At 33.1% G+C, this 18,786-nt stretch overlaps 1 protein-coding gene across 1 annotated transcript in view; it reads right to left on the reverse strand.

Moving 5' to 3' along the window:
• Positions 1-3,143: 3,143 nt before the first annotated feature.
• LOC149789867 (uncharacterized) overlaps positions 3,144-18,786 on the reverse strand; it is a 45,589-nt gene continuing 29,946 nt past the window's right edge. Inside the window, exon 8 of the mRNA XM_089971861.1 lies at positions 3,144-17,677. Coding sequence (XP_089827987.1) covers positions 17,476-17,677 — 202 coding nt within the window. The 3' untranslated portion in view covers positions 3,144-17,475. The remainder of the gene's footprint in view (positions 17,678-18,786) is intronic.

Below are 18,786 nucleotides of genomic sequence, written 5' to 3' on the forward strand. Positions count from 1 at the left end.
ATTCCTTCATTTTTGTGTCAGAGTCTGATACAGACTTACTGACTGAAATCAAAGCACTTTTATCCAAAACATTCTTTTCTACCAAATACTGAACCAAAATATTTCTTATTTCCTGCTTTGTTAAGGAAGCCTTTACTTCAGAAAGATCGTATTTTTGGGCATTTTGTTGTTGTTGTTGTTGTTGAAAAGATTTAATTGTTTCTGGGTAGGATTTGAAAGAAAGATTTCTACTTTTGAAAAAGCTTGCCTATTTCACTAAAAATATCAAAAAACATGGGGAATTAAAATTTTAAAAAAAAATGTTTTCTGAAATATTCTATCCAAAATTTAAAATAATCCCAGACAAGCCCCCAATTTCTTATGTTACTTGTTTAGGCTCGAATAAACAGTAACACATGAAAGAGTGAAAACAACCAGCTTTGAAAAACATACAATAATTTATCTCCCTGTAAAAATTATGTAGAAATGAACAAATATGAACTTACGGTTTTATGGAATCAAATCCAAATATAATCCACGAATAATCCAGGAATGAAATTTTAGTAGTCGTAATAACAAAATCTTCTACTGATTTCACGTTCGAATCCTGACAAAGAATCCAAGAAGGAAGACAATTGCGTATGCTGCAATCTGTAGTGTTGAAATCTACAGTTCCTTGTAGAAGAAGAATTTTCACTCCTGTTTCTGATAGCTGAATAAATTTTTATGAAAAACTGTCCATGTTCCACAATTTTACATGAACACACGTATTTTCCAGAAAAATAATGGAATTAATCCTTTTGAATCCAAGTAATTGGAAATAACTCCAAGTAATTTGAAACAACTCCAAGTAATGTGAAATAACTCCAAACAGTACAACATACAACTAACAGTTTAACAGTCCAGCTTCTACTGAGATTAATTCTCCAAAACATGGGTTATATGGTCTTTCTAAATCGTAAACAAGGGGGCATGTGATCATTTTCTGGAAGGTTATAGAAGCAAGTACCTGTTACAGATCACGTTTACCCAGTGTGACCCTTATGAAAGCTAATCATTTTTACTCTAAGAAATAAAAAATAAAATAACTGTTTACATCTTAAAGACAAAGTCCCATCAAGACCTTGGAAACAACCAATCATTTTAAAATAAAATAGAACTTGTTTACAAAGGTTGCTACAAATTCTGACGAATTCATGTAAGAGAATACTAAGACAATGGTCGTTGATGAAGAAAACAAATAGCATTTTGCTTCAAGCTTCAAATCCATTTATCACATTAGTGATAAAATACAGTTATGAAGAAAAAAAAATGTGTGACAATGACCACTTGACAATACATGTACTATATAGAGATCTTGCACATACAAAGTCATTTAAAGGTCATGGTATGATAAGGGCCAATTTTGGCTCCAAATCAGATTCCAATGAAACTCGAATAAGTAAAAGAGGTGTCCCTTTCATCCTATGGTATGTATTGAGTTTTTATCCAGGATCACTGTTAATAAAGAAATGTACTATTAAAAGCTGATGGATTTCTCTTCTCTCATGGAACTTATTTTCTGGATTTTAGAGAGTATGACTAACACGCCCCTATCAAGCTGACAGCAGAAAGGATACACCTAAACTTCTGTATGCCTGATAGACAGTAATAGTATGTAGAAATTTGTCTTTTTGCTTTTTAACTTTGTCAGAATTATATATAGTGTGTGTGTTTAAGATCAGTTGATTACGTCCATCACCTATTTTTGTTTTCATGAAAAGTTATGCAATGTTTATGTTTAACAATGACATGGCATATCAATGATCACAAAATTAAGATACTTTTTAAAATAATTGTTATGAGAGCACATTATTTGTAAGGGATACGGCATGCAACACTAGTGTTTCTGATTAGTACAGATTTGGTACAGATCGAGGATTTCAGTTTTGATGAAGACGATGAGCAGCCAGGCACTAGTTTCTTATACCCAGAATGAAGGGAAGGAAAATAAAAATAGAACAGTTGACAGATTCTTCCAAATGTATTTGTTCCAGTATGTACCCACCACCCCCATCCTACCATTACTTCATCAACATCATTAATGTCACTTAACCAGTTAGAAGTCATAAAAAAATATGGTTCTCAGATACTTGGGATACAGATATTCTTACTCTGATTTATAGAAGCAAATAGAACCTATTATATCTATTGTATTAGTTCCAAAACAATTCTTACGGTAAAAGAAAGAAAAATATACAGGCTTGAAAGAAAATACCAACATCCTCCCAATCTGAGACAAAATCGACTGATCACCAACTGATCAATGTTCATTTTAATGATGAAACAAGAAGATAAGTAAATTTTCATGTCTAATAAATGTCAAAAATGCTTTTCTTGCACACTGATTCCGTTCTGAAGAAGAATGTATAAACATGCATACATCATAACACACACTTAGACATGACACTGAGGTATTTGTTTTTTTGTTTTTAAAGAATCTGCATACTAGGCTGATCCCAGCTCAAGTAAAATCTGTGCAAAGCTAATCTCAGCATTCACGTGTATTCTGGGCTAATCCCAGCTTAAGCAGACTATGTGCAAGGCTGATCCCAGCATGCTAATGTATTCCGGGCTGATCCCATCTTAATGAAATATATGCTAGGCTGATCCCTGCATAAGAGTTTATTCTGGGTTGATCCCAGATTCATGGAATAGAGCTTGGCTAATCCCAGTACGAATAAAATATTCTTATATTTTTTCTATTTAAAACTGTAAAAGAAATGTATCTAACGGGCATGACCTTTAAGCTATTAGTATAGCTTATGAGCATATGATTGGAGAAAAATGCCAAATTGAATTTGATATTAAAATGTATCAAATGAGAGCCCCCAAGAGGATGACAGTTTGGAATGTGAACAACTATTTGGAAGGACCAGTGTCCAAAGCACATGATACTAAATGCATGTACACAACTATTCCTGAGCAGAAAGGAGTCGGTTAGGGCGAACTCTGATGTAGCGCGTATAACATGATGAAGACCATCATTCTCAAGTCCTAATTAGATGGTCCTCCATACCAATGCTGCTGCAGTTGTGGCTGCTCAAATACGAAACAAATGACCAGAAAAGTTGTGCTCATTATAGCCCATGCATCATATTAAGTTGAAAAATAAAAACATAAAATAAGTTGAAACTTTATATTTAAAAGAGAAGCAAAAGAAACAGAATGACAAATGGTCCCGAACAGCTACTCTTTGCTACACTAAATACTAACATCAACTCCATTTTACCTTTAAACCACACAAAGCATTGACAGTTTTACTATCTGTATAAAGAATGAAGTGGCCTGCCGAGGTTCCTTTGGGTAATAGATATCCAAAGCTTTATCTGCCTTTTGCTTTGTTTCTTTATTTAAAAGATCCAAAAGATTTCATGCACTAAAAGTTGTCAAGTTGCAAAATAATCTTTTTCTTCAATAAATATTTTGTTTGAAATATGCTGCGCCCAAAAGTTTTTTAATATGCTTTAGCCTACCCAATAGTTTTTTAACATGCTTTAGCCTACCCAATAGGTGTAATCTAAATCACATCAATGGACAATAATTAATAGCTAGGTACCAAAATAATGAAATTAAAACAAAAGAACAACATTATGATACTAATGAATACTGCATTTTGCAACTGGAGTTGGTGCCATTTTCATGACTTATGTATGGGTGTGATTCACATTTTTTGCATTCTGATCCTGTTTAAAAGTCAAAATAACATTATTTGAAACCATAGATGTGTAGAATATAAATAATAAATGCAACTTAATATGATCAGGTAATGAAAAAATATGTGAACCTATTTCTTGCCATCATTCAATTTTAACAGACCATTTTAGTCGAAATGCTTATTTGTTTTAATGCTGTGAACTTCATTTTTCACTTTGTTTCTACACAATATATTTTGCTGCTCTCATCCAAATATTCTATGATTTGCACTAAACAATTGCCTCAAAATACAATCAGAAACAGAAAGAAAAACTACAAATCCAAACAAATAGCAACATCATCTGAATGTAAATTTTGTTTAAAGAAACATAAAATGGCATTTTATTTACTGTGAAGTGATATCCCAAAAACTGTATGGTGTAAAAATTAGCCAGTGGTTTAAGCTACACAGCTGCCTTCATTTTTCTGCTCATTAGTAGTGAGTCGAAATTAAAATGTATAAAATTTGGATACACATTAGATGGTCATAAAAAGTATCTTCTGTCAAAAGAATCAAACACGTTCTTGAGGACTTCAAAGAGATGGAAATTGAGTAAAATTTTAGTTTTGATTGAACACTGGCCTATTTAAAAACAAACTTAACTGTTAATTTCACACAGTTTCATTACATCATGTGTACATATGTTGCAGTTGACACATAGTGGATATGGCAAAACCATAAAACTTACAAACACATTGTTGCAAAGATGGGGTCAAAATTGGGCTGTCCTTCGTTTAGAGTTTGGACTTCAAATCGGGACTTTCATCTAGATAGTTTTAAGCAAGGACAAAACTACTCAACTTTTTTCTATACTAAAATATGCAAGCCATCATGTCAGCCTTTCACAGTAACTTGTTGCCTTTTATATCATATTTTTTTATGCAGCAAATAGTAATTTAGCCAGTCTGGATTATATTTGGGACAGTTCTCACTGTAGATCTCACCACTTAGAAGATGATGTATAATTACTGGATCCAAGTTTCCTCTGGAGTCAGCCTGAATTTTCCTCAGAAAAGAAAATATTCTCTGCATGTCTGCACTAGCATGTGGAAGTGTTAGTACAACTTCACCAAATCAACCAAGAAGTTTAAGTGCTTCCTTCCTTGAGGGGAATCCAGGTAGCATATTTACATGAGGGGAATCCAGGTAGCATATTTACATGAGGGGAATTCAGGTAGCATATTTTTACATACAAAAACTAATAAGATTTGTTCTATCAACTGGGAAGTTCTTTTTCAAACTGAAGTTGCAGGAATGGCAGAATGCACAATCATGTTCCTTTGAATCTGATTCCAACCAATGAAATTCCTGTTTCCATCCATTATAGAATCTGAGTGAGATACTGGTTTTTGTTTTTCATGTTTTAGCATTGGAAGAAAGCACATACTTACTAGATATATTGGCAAACTTTAAGTACCAACTCAAACAGACCTGTTTTAAGCCACTTGAGCTCTTTAGTAATGAATAATCCTATCTACCATGATATATTGGTCTTTAATCCTTTCCAGATTACTTTTGTTCACACAATGTATTATCCATCTAAACACCAAAGCCAAACTGATCCTGCCAAAAGTAATGTTAATCAAGTCATGCTGCATGTATTCTTTAGCAATTCAACCATAATCCATCTGTCTTTCAATCTTTTCCAAAGTACTAATGATCACATATACATAAGTGAAAGTTGGGAAAAACCACAATACTGAAAAGTAAGCTGGTGGTCAATGTGGCTGCCTAGGTCCCCTTGTGGGTCCAGGTCAAAGCCTTGGGGTGGAGAGGGGGTTGGTCGCAGGGGGAGGGCAGCTAAAAAAGAATTAATTTTGACACTACATTTCTGCATAAAAATTGTAATTGAACAATCCAAAATTCTGATTCTTGAATATGATCCAAACATCCATGTTGTTATCAATACATACATTTCTTATTGTAAATTTTTGAAAGAAAAGATGCTTATTTTATCTCAATAGTTTTCCGTATTATTCTGTAAATGTAACAATTCAGGAGCTGAACATAAACTGCAAACAGAAATTTGTGATACCTTATAAATCATTCAGTTTTTTCCATCTATCCCCAAGTCTTTCAGTTAACCACTGCTGATGCAATAGACAATGCATTTTCCTCCAGCAGTCAGGAGATAAGTAGACTGTTATGTTTTGAAGTTTCAACTCAATAAAAAGGAGTGTGCATTTTTTGTAGCCATGTATACATTTGTAAATGTACTGAATTGGAGAGTGGAATATATATGGTTACTGTCTGCAAATTTAGCACGGGCAAAATTCCAATCATCCTGACTGACAACCACCAAGACAAGATAATGCAACAATTTTTTTTTATAAATAAAAAATCTTTTTAAGAAGCATGGGGTTGGGGAGGAATACAAAAATCAATGGTAGAATGATATCTATGGAGGTATAGAAATGATTGAGATGCCTCAATCAAATAATTCAGCACCCTCTACCCACTCTCGTTCCTATGAGGCAAATGCAGGAATTTTAACAGCAATGGAATATAGCGACTAAGTTATTCAGCTTTCCTTTAGAGAGCACTGAATTAGGGAATGAAGAATGAATTACATGATTCAGTAGAACACATCCAAGGAGCCACTAGTGAACTGAATACTACAAGAAAACTTCCATTTGCTCGCTCCACTTTAATCAACAGTTTAAAATTTAGTATCCCTAAGCATTGATTTTTTTCCCCTACTAAACAGTTTCCAGCCAAGATACCCAACCCTAAAAAACTCCTCAAAGGATTTGCATGATTTGGAAGATTGACCTCTGGGGACATTTTGAGGAGGAGTGTCCATGACATCATGGAAAAATTTCACCCATACACTTAGTATAATTGAATTATTCCCTTAAAGTTCTTGTCAGTAAAATGCTACATTAGAAATAAGGTGTAGAATAAAATGATTTTGTTAAAAAGAATATTTATGAGTACATAAGATATTTAAATAAGTGATAGGCGAGATGGGAGACACTCCTCAATTTAGGAGGAAAACCAGGCAGTTTACATGTATGCCACTGCATGATGTGATACTGGATAGTAACTACACCAGAACATCAAATCAATTTTTTAGATGCTGATAATGTAATGTTTAGAATTATATGCTGAAATATTTCTGCACATTTTCTTGAAGTTGAAATTTAGCATTTCTTGACACAAGACTGATGATTTTTTATGCCAAACCAAGATGTTTTACCAGATCCTCAACTGATTTTAGTTGCTGTTTCTAGATGGTGGTTTTCCACTGGTCTGAGAAAATTAGATGTTACACTAACCACCTTACTAAATTACTGGATACAAAGAATCAAGATTTCTTCTATTGAATTGCCTTCCTACCCCACCCTGATGAGCAGACATTTGCACATTACTGCAAGAATCCCATTGCATCCGTGATTTTGTGTTTAAACTGAACTGACAGCCAACCCTTTAATGTGGCAAACATGTTAGTACAAAAAATATATATCCATCATGGGCATATGCTTATTGTGTTTACAAATCTCATATTTTTCAGTTCTAAATTTTAAACTCTTTGTTCCTACATGCCGATAAAGTACATAACATTAATTTATATAAAATCTCATTATCCATGTTATGTGTTCCTTGATTGTCAGGTTTTGTCACAGTTACTATCTAATTTTGCTTCCAATAATTAACATGGTGAAAAAAACTAACACATCTGCATGAACGTGATTAACCTCAAAGTACAAATGGCATGGTGGATTACACAATGTATTTGAAAGAGAACCAGACATATGATGATTGATCTGTAACAGATCAAAAACCTGTCCAGACTTAGCCACTATGGCTTTGCCAAAGTTAGGACGTGTCAGAGACCCCGTCATCAAACATTATTTTGTGCCAGTAATTGGATTGCTCAGTTTCATTATGTGAAAATGAATGCAATGAAACAACACAGGCATACTAATGACATCAGTCTGATGCAGCCAACAGATGTCTCTTTTCATTTCCAGTCTCATCTAAAGCTTTAACATGCTCTGGGTATCATTAATTTTGACTGACATTCTGTCCTGTAGACAACTGTGGTTGTATGCAATACAACCTTTCAAGGACAATTTAAATTTAAGGTATTTAATGCATGACTTTTTATCTCTATGCCTCCTCCCCCACCCCAATATAGCAACAGTCTATTTTTAGATGCCTGTCTTGGACCAATCATATTGTTTTGAGGAAAAGATCATGATCTGTCTTTGTGTCTGAGACTGGGGACCATTCAGAGTTTCTAAACACAGCATTTTGTGTAAAACAAGCTAATTAGTTTGACAGTGGTATAGTTGCCAATTAAGAAAGAATTTGTTGCAACACAGATTTTTGTATAATAATTTTAGTAGTGTTTTAGAATGGTTTTGCATTCTAATAATCATTCACAATTATTTTCAAAGACATTAATTTTTACCATACTGATTCTGTAACTGTATATAATGTTGACGTGAAAACACTCAAATTAGTTATTCTTAACATATAATTACTACACAGTTCTGTTTTTGATACCCTCAATAATCTGTTTGATCCTTTTCTCTCATAAGGCCACATTTCTGCTGCTACTATTATTTATTTATATGATGTATGCATACCATACAAAATTTCCATGGTAAAAATATATTGAAAAAAGAGAGAAAACATTTTTCTTGTCTTAAAATAGTTTTCACTAGTCATTAACATAGTATTTACTAGTCCTAAAAAAACAATAATATTCACAGTAACAGAAGAGGTAGTATTCACGAGTCATAAACATTAGTATTCAACAGACATAAACAGTGGTGTTCACTTGACATAAACAGAGTAGTAATCACTAGTCACAGACAAGGTAGACATCCTGTTCACATGTAATAAAGAGATTATTTACTAGCCATAAACAGGGTGGTATTCAAGTCATAAACAGAGTAGTATTCACTAGTTTTAAGGTATAATTCAATAGTCATAAACTGAATAGTACTCACCAGTCATAAACAGAATAATATTCACCAGACAAACAATATAGTGTTCACTTGTCATAAACAGGGTAGTAGTCACTAGTCATAAACTGGGTTGTATCCACAAGTCATAAACACACAGATTCATTAGTCACGAATGCAAATTCTATTAAGGGAAATTGCTAACAAATACTGAATCATTCAATGTTATCCTTGCAAAAAGCAACAATTTTTATATACTATACTTAAGGGTCAAACAATCAAATAAACAAAATTCTAAATAAATAAATTCAGTAGGATGTTGTGCATATGGCTTTGATAGACTCTGTTCTATTACATAAAGCAAATCCCTTTAAAAATAATAGGGAAATGGAACACAGCTACTGCATGACCATGAAATAATAGCTGAATGGGTATGATACTCATCAAAACATAACTTTTAATGATTATCAATTCATCTTGTCCAATAATGTAGCTGGGTGAAATTTGACTATCCCACATTTATTGAGAATGCAGCAGAAATACCCCCCAAAAAATCGGAAATTTATGAGAAAAAATTACAGCAGGTAAATTTGCTTCTCAATCTGATTTTCTCCCTTAGATATGTATTTTCTCTTGACTACATTTTCTTTTTTCCATGGGATCATTTGTATGATTTCTATAGTATAAAAAAGTGGTGTCAACCTGTAAAATTTTTATATGATCTGATTTCAGCTTCCAGTAGACTTTATCTGACTACCTATGAACATGCTTAAAAAGTTTATCACAATTTGTATAATGTCTTTATGGCATTAACTTTTGCTACATTAACTTACACTTGACAACACTCTTCTGACAGCGATTTAATGGGTTTATATATCTATTAACTTACACCTGACAACACTTTTCTGACAGTAATTTGATGGGTTTATATATCTATTAACAGGTTTCTCTACTAATGCATCTCTTTAATGTTGATACAGCTCTTAGATATACATGTATGTGGATATACAAAGATTAATAATAAAGTTATTATTATTAAAATAAAAAAATAATTTTGGACAATATACCTGAAAGTTCTGAGCATTTGTATACATACCACCTTTATGGTGGGGCACTAAGAAATAAACACTTAAACAGGGTTTTCAATAGATGCGTACCCTCAGGATACGACATGTGGAATTTAAATATGACCAATTGTTGATGTGCGGAAATTTTGACACATGCATCTCCTGATGCACGTATATTTGGGCTGGAGCATAAATCTTAATTACCCTTGATTCACCTCAGCTTAGTTTCTTACTAGTCCATGACAAATTTACTGCAGGAGACACTGATTGACAACAGTTTACACCTTGACGGTTAAAAATATCACACCAGTTGAAGTTATATATCAACTGAAAAGAGCTAATTTTTCACTGATGTCAGGTCAGGCTTAGGTGCAATTGAATTAGGTTGGATTGTTTTGAGATTACATTTGAAGTTTATGAAAGAGGAAGAGGAAACAATTGACATAAATGGACTGCCATTTGATAAAATAGCTTTGGTATGTTTGGACATCAAATTATAATCAACTTTTCAGAAATGGAGCATATTATGGCAGCTCGCGAAGCCGGTTGTCAATTAAGTGGACTAAGTTGACAACTTGAATTGTTTTATTGGCAATTTGCTTCATTTGGTGGGATGTTTAAAAATTTGGAATCATTTATGACTTCACTGGATTCATTTCTGATAAAATATTGGCATTTATTTGCACTAATAATTAAAATCAGATTTAAAAAAAAACAATACAACCCCCCATAATGCGAATTTGGATATAACACGGTTGTGGTGTTGCTCCCAAAATTTTGTATATTCATTCGCACATGAAAAAAAATATTTTTCTTCTTCAAAGGACTTGAAATAGTGTATAAAAAAATTATTATCATTATGGGGAAGAGATCGCATATGAATTCAAATATAATATGATCATTGTGTGGTTCCAGACATTTGAAATACGTGTATTCTTCTCGTACTGGGGAAGAAAAAAAATTTTAAGCATGAGAAATAGTGTGTGAAACATTTATTATCATTTTGGGGAAGAGTTCATGTATGAATTTTAATATAATACTATTGTGGCATAGCTTCTGAAATTTAACAATATCACCAGGTTCTTGAAGTTTTATGCCAAAATAAACATTATCAGAAATGTTACTTATTACTGGTCCATGAGTAAAGCCAATAAGTCATCTTTGTGATTGTCTTCAATTAATTTTGTATACAATTGTTGTTCAAACAATAGCCAACATGTGTTTCTTCTTTAACTGAATAGACAACCAAGCAGCAGACAATGTGGTGGTTGATAAAAGATTCTCACAATTTAAGAAACATCAAAAAAGGAAAGCCACCAACATGTTTGCTGGGCTTGACAGTGTTATTAGACACAATCAGTTGACCAGTAAATAATGTCCGCTTTATTAGCTGGAAATTGAAAGGGTATGAAATTGTACTTGATTTCAGCTTAAATCAATTTATAAAAGTGACTCGTGACCATTGCAGGCATACTGCACTTAGTTCTGATTTTACATGGGTATAGTGTTTGTTTATGAACTTGTTATTAATTTCTTATTTTGTATAAAAATACTTTACCATTATGGAAAAGCAAGTTCACAAACGCAAATCGTTCTATGCACTTTGCGCAATGATTAGTATAGTAGTTTCTTTCGATATTCACAAAATCTGAAGTAAAAGTTATGTACAGGCTGAAAACATGTGTTGATTGTTAATTATTCTTGCTGTAGTCGTTTGAACAAATTGGGGTACAAGTGTTATCGGAAATTTGCAATGGATAAATGTACATGGAAATGCATTTGACAAAATTTTAGCAGTATGAAATTTGTATAGACACCTTTCATAGACCCTGGAACATAATGAACCGTACAATGGCTTCGTCTTTCTTAACCTAATTTTACTGTTAATTTTCCCATTGAATTCAGACACATAATGATGTGTGATAAAATTTTTGAGTAGTTTAAATATGTATGCAATTTTTGCAATGGAATTACATATATTATGGATTAATTGCAAGCCCCGATGGTACGATATCAGACAGCAAGTAAACAGTGTTGATACTCCGTTCATGCTGTATATTAGACGATGAATTCAAACAATGATTTGGGAAAAAAATTATTGAATATTGTAAATCTGTGTGCAATTTTTCAATGGAATTACATGCATTATAGACGAAATGCATACCATGGAGTTCCACCATATATGGTTTCTTGCAAAGCCAGTTTTCAGCGTGGGATTTTGTTTTACTGACGATTAATTTGCTTCAATTGGCAAAACATGTAAAACCTAGAACATCTTTATTAATGGATCATTAAGAAAAAATTGAAAAGAAATAACGGTGCATACATCTTAACTTTAAAATCACAATGGTGCCAAGAAGTGTATTTTCTTTTCTGTCTCTAACTGATCTGAGCTCTAACAAGGAATTTTTAAAAACTGGGTATTTTACTACCCAGTTTCAAATTAAATGTAATTTTTAAAAAAATTCAATGGGGATATTTTGTGAACATAGCAACGTAACAAAAACATATTACAGCAGACAGTCTTAATCATCAAGCTCTTAATTTTTAATGCTAATGTTAAGACAAACAACAAAAACAAATTCAGGGTGAATTCAATTACATGTCTCTGAAGACAATTGTTCTCACAGTGATCAAGTACTATCATGCATGGAACATCCAGAATATGTCCCCAATTGCAAAGTTATATCAACTGAATGTCCTGACATAAAAATTGGACTGTGCTTAATACTGAAACAATACACTGAAAATTTGGACTAACTGCTTCAAGTTAATTGCTTTTTGAAATTTTGATAACATTATAAAATAAAGCCTCGATGCACTTTCAGTCCTGTTGCATAATAAATGCTTTGTTTTCTTTATAAAAGACACTTGTCACAAAATCAGGGTTTAGTTTTACAATGATAAATTCAAATCAATGACAGGGCTAAGTTTTTACTCTGGCAAATTCATATTAAAGTACATGTACTCAGATGACAGAATATTCAGTTAATATAATACATTAAACAGAAGCAAAGGAACAAACATAAATTGATACTGACATATATTTCTTTTTATAATCAAAAGCAAATCCTAATATCCATTAGAAATGTAATTTGTGTGGTTTAAAATATTGCTTCTCACCCATCTCTTAAAAAAGAATAGCTTCAAAATATATAAACAAAATTGTAAAAAAAACTTTTTTGAAAAAAAATATTAGGCCATTACATTTCATGAACATTTTCTTTTAAAAATTTATTGCTGAAGTATTATACAAAAGCAGTAAAAATTTATCAAAGGAGGCAACCATTCTGCATTTAATAATTTCCCCTTAGGATACTAATATAAGTTATATCCCTTTAAAAAGCCATTTCACTTTTCCATGGCCAGTGTGCTAATAGAGCTAAGATATAAAAAAATTATGTTATAACAATGAAATTCCTCAAAACCAGATATTAAAAGCAAGTGCAGACTGTTAGCAATTACAGAAAAATCATGTGCTTCCCTCCAGTCAGTACTCTTGAGCTTGCTACACCTGCATAATGTACAATGGAAAAAATCTTAATCTCATATATGCACAAATATTGATACACAGGTTAAGGTTAAGTTAAAAAAATGTAAAGACACAAAACTACAAAAAATAAATTAGATAAACCTTACATATAAACATGAAGTTCATACAGATAAAAGTATAAGGTAAAGACATAAAAATGCTTTAAAAGGTATATAAAATCAACATTTAGGTAAAAAGTAAATATTCTTTAAATATAAAAAATTTGCTATAAACTGTATTAATTTGCTATATAAACTGTACTGATTAAGTTGCTATATAAAATGTACTGATTTTCACTATGATACATCATGAAGCTTCTTACCTGAGTCCACATTAAAATATTTATGACAGGGTTGAAAGTGAAACATGATTATAATCTACAAAAACTGAGTCACTGTAAAGGAAAAACAGCACCTACTGTAGTTACCATATATCTTGGGATACCAAACATGTTAGGATACCTTTGATATCATCCAAAAATTGTATGGCAAAAAATGTACTCAAATTTAATTTTAAAAATATTTTTTTTTTAATGTGAGTGTTCTTCGTTTATACTTTTCTTCATAACCAAAATTGTTTGAAGAACAAAAGTTAAGGTAAGAATGAATGACTGTGCACAAGAGTATGCGTTTAACTTTTTCTGTTCTAATTTATGCTGCAGCATAATTTCTTGTTGATGAAATGCCAAGGTTAATTTCCCATTCTTACTCATTACACTACTTAGTCTGCCCAAACGACTTTTGACGATTACAGTAGAAACTATATATTGTAATTATTTCTGATAGGAGTACCTAGATTACAGTATTGTAGTTATAACCAAACCATAAAGCCAATGAATAATGCTGTAACGACCAAAATGTGCACATAAACCTTCAACACTTGCATAAGATTGTCATGAGAGAGAAAGTGTATGGAAAGAGATTTATGGATGAAAGCTAGTGAAGGAACATAGTGATCAATACACATGCTAATTCTGAAACAAAACACTTTATATAGCACTGATCACCGACATAATTCAAGTACTGCTGATCAAACAAGCACACCAATACTATATTTAAATTTTTCAAACTGTCCAAGTTCTTATTTTCCTATTCAACCTACTCAGGCTCAAAACCCATCAAACTTGTCCTTTTCACTGTTGCTTCCATTTTTATCACAGTCAGTGCTCCTTATGATAACATCCACGCATCCATTCAAGTTACTGTTAACGCCACACACTTTAAACAATTTTCACATAAGATCTGCCTTGTTGTGAAGAGATTGAATCACAATCCAATATATAACTGTTTATTTACCTGCACTCTTAATACAAGTGTTGTCAGGTCTGCTGCTGCTTTACAAATAAAGTTTCCATTGCTTTTTATTCATGTCAGACTTGACTGGTTTATTACTACTGATGTCTAGTGGCTGCAGCTTGGAGGTACATCCAATCAAACTAAATGCAGGCATCGTGTTACCCCTTCTTGATTGCAATATTCATAAGTGCCCAGAATGAATCCATCACCAAAGAGATCATTCCTTTCCTGTCTACTTAAGATAAATCTCTTTAATCCACTACAGCATCATCTCAACCCTTCTACTGCACACGTATGATCAATCCTTTTGTTACCTTATTATCCTTTGCTCCCTAACACTGCAAAAATTATCAACAGAGACAATACATTTGCTGCAGAAATTTCAAGGACTAAATTTAGTTCTTTTTTTCTGTACCAGTCATGCAAATTCTGACACTTTTAACCCCCTTCTTATCAACAGTCCACATGGGAATGAGATCAAAGTACACTGGAGTTTCATCCATGTTAATGGTCATGTCAGCAAAATCATCTTCTCTTCTGGCCTTCACAAATTCATCGGAGGATTTTATTTTCTCCTGCAAGTCTTCTGGAAGGCACTGGGCAATCGACATCTGTGCTTGAAGACAAGATTATATCACTAGAAAACTCATGAAGCCCAGTACCTACTGGCTTCAAACTCAATATCTGGATGTTCACTTTGACACAAATTCCTTGGCACGAGCACAGATAGTGTCCACGCTGACAGGGATCTGCTTATCTCACTGGATGATAACCCTCTTTACTATTTTTCCATCTAAGTTATTGCCGTAGGATACTGGTCTTCTACACCTTGTTACATGTCCCCATTCATTCAGCTGGAATCTGTGACTATTGATTTAAGGATTTTACTTACTGCATTTGCTTTAATGTGAAATGTTGTAATGCTCTTACCTGACATCATTATTTTCACAGGCATCATCTCTCTCCTGGGTGGGGTCTATAGTTTCATGTGTTTTTGGATTGGTTCATTTATCTTTTACATCACACTCCTCCTCTAAGATGCATTCTTGGTCAACCTATGGGCCTCTTTGGTAAAGATTTAGGCAATGGATTTTCTCTCCATGAAAGCCTCTTCAATAAACATTGTACCATCACAGCTGTGATCTACAATGTGGTTTATTTTTATTCCCCTTTATATTTGCTAAAGTTACACATTAACAAGGAACATGAGGATTCACTTTATTGTAGTAGATATGTGAAGTTCTTCTCTTAAATTGTGAAGTTCTTCTCTTAAATTGTCTCAGTGTTTCAATTTATTTTCAAAATTTCCGTGAACACAGGTAAAAAGAAACCAAAGTTGACTTCCCAATGTCAGCCAACTTTGCATAAAAGAAAAATCTGCAAACTTAAAAGAATCCAAAGTTGGTTGCCAAGGTCAGCTTGCTTTGTAATAAAATAACCTTTTGGACTCTGATATCCTGCCAGCAAGTTCAAACAATGAGTTTATTGCTCACTGCCAGGTTTGTTTATTCACTACCCGGCCTTCTATTAGTTTGCAATCTGTAATCATAGTTGATACAAACGGGCATTGATGTCTGCAAGGTAAATAGTACAAACAGCATTAACTTGGTTTAATAATACATTTTGTAATTCATGCCAGCATGTCATTTGTACTCACAGAAAATGTATTTTTTAATGATTTTTATTTGCAAGAAAATCATATTGTTAACCGAAATATAATTCACTACTGTTGATTCTGCACTGTATACCATGTTATGCATGAATGGCTGGTGCCTATTTCTCTCTCTCTCTCTCGTGATTTTGTTGGACACATTTTTTGGTTTCTGAAGTTTTCGGACATATCATCTAGGTGAAAAGAGGTTTCTCCATAATGTTAGGAGACAGGATAAAATCGATTATTTTATCATATCTTAAGATATAAGGTCAATACATTATACTGAAGAACACAAATGTTGAAAATGATTCCAATTGAAAATACATGTTGAAAAATACAATATCACATCTATCATCCCAAGAAAAACTGCAAAGGTGACAGAATAAATAAAAAAAAAGAGAATAAATATATAATTTTTGTCAGTTTACAATATAAACAAGGATACATGAAATAGGAGCTCACACAAAAACATAATACAAAGACAATGTAGGTTCAGTATGATGACATAGAGGAAAACAAAAACTACTACTGGGATCAATAAATAATACCCAACCAATACAGCTCTCTAAGCCACCAGCCAGGCAAGCAAATGTCAAAACATATTACTACCCCAAAAAATAGAAAAAGTGCTAACTCAAGACTGTAATTTATATTTTTCAAAGACAATTTCACATACAGGAAACTTTAGTGTAATAATATCTAAGCAACATTTCAAATAATTTTATTTGTAAGTTTCCCCACAATAACAATAGGACATGCTGTATAATCCTTGTTCATCTGTCCATATCCATCCATCCATCCATCACATATTGGTTAGGTTTTGTGTTTGATTCTTTTCGGGCATTGTGACCAAACATCTGTGTACCCTGAACACGTTTCTAGTTATAACAGATCATCTCTACCACAAGAGGTGAATGTTTGATGTGCATGGAAATAACTGGTATGCTGCATGTAATATCATTAGATAAACTTTACTTGGTGCTTTCCATGACTCATAACATAAATGTGGTTTTCTATTTATTACCTAACATTTCTATTATGCTTTCAGAGTACTTTAATTTATACATTGAGAATAAATTTGAAAAAGAATTTGGAATTTATCGTATTTCATCTTGATGAACCTGAATGTCCTAACGCAATGACATTAGTGAAAACATTAACATTGATTCTGCCTTGTTGACTAAACATCAAATAACATATTAACAGTGCATGATAAAATGGGTAAGAAATAAATGAGATGTCACAGCATGACAATTGTCAATCATACTGTGTGTGTGCATGTGTGTGTACAGAGTTTTATGATGCAGTGTAAGAAGATTTCGCCGGACTGTCCAGGCCAATGTAAACAGGATTCTTGGCAGAAGCAATGACACGAGTCCCAAGGTAGGAGATAAACCCTTCCACTGTGAATCCAAGTCCTGTAGCACTGAGAATGTTGCTGTATGCCTCAGCTTCCTTTGCGTACTGGGCAATGATAGCTTCTGCCTCTGTCTTAGCCCTGTCCACAGAAGTTACATACATTAGACACCTCAAAAAAGCTGATACTTGTTTTAAAGGACACTTCTATACTGGGTATCTGAACAAAAATGGGTCAGTTTCAGAAATTCCTTTGAGATTTTTATTTACTTTCTTTTGTTCGTTATATACAGTCTAACCCTGTCACACTGATTTTGGGCTGCTGTATTGCAATACACTGCTATTTTATCACATATGACAATATAAAGTCCAAAATTTGCATAAAATAACATTAAAACTCATCAGTCCACTTGACCATACAGAGTGAAAATGAGAAAAAAAGAATTTGTGGTATTGCACATTAAACCCCCCAAAAATCCTAGAATAAATTATTCCTAGTAAAATATGTTTCTTTGAAAATTCTTACCCAATCATAACACCTTAGAAGAACTACCTCTATCTCGCAAATGAAGCCCTAACAGCTATTTCTAGCTAAAAGGGAGCCAAAAATTGTCTTCCAACCTATTTGGTAGTCAGACAAGAGTGATCTCCCTTTAAATATAAGACTTGGCAGCACAGGGTAAGAATATCCCAGTTATTACTTTCACAAGAAGCATGCTCTCGTCACAAGAGACAGAAGCTACATGGAAGATATATCACTACAAGTTGGAGGAGTTTTTCATTTCTATATTTCCAACTTTTTCTCTCTTTCTATCATGACAAAGTTCTGCCTTTACAAGTTGCCACACTTTGTCATTGTCACACATTTAGGTATTTGCACATGGAACCTAAGCGACCTAAGTCAGTTCGTGCTATACTTATTTTATACCTGCAAGTCTCTAGTGATCATGTAACTCCAACTCCTTTACAAACAGGTACATATTGGTGAGTTTCTATCCAAGGCATTCATAGCACCCAGGCACCAACTTTAATGTATTTACTTGTACGAGCAGTCTCTGGGCCTTTTTTCCTACAAATATTGCCTCATAATGGATTTTGTTGCACCTACTCTGCACGCATTGATAATGGTGTATCAGTTTCCTCTGACAAGATGTTTTTTGTGTGTAATGTTGGCAATGGTACATTTCTGTATTGCTTCCATTCTGGTTGGACAAGTACAGGTCAGTGCTCTATACATGGTTTATTCAGTCC

Source organism: Sinohyriopsis cumingii, chromosome 10 (genome assembly GCF_028554795.1).
Source record: "Sinohyriopsis cumingii isolate HCF-2022 chromosome 10, ASM2855479v2, whole genome shotgun sequence".
In the NCBI taxonomy this organism is placed as follows: Eukaryota; Metazoa; Mollusca; class Bivalvia; order Unionida; family Unionidae; genus Sinohyriopsis; species Sinohyriopsis cumingii.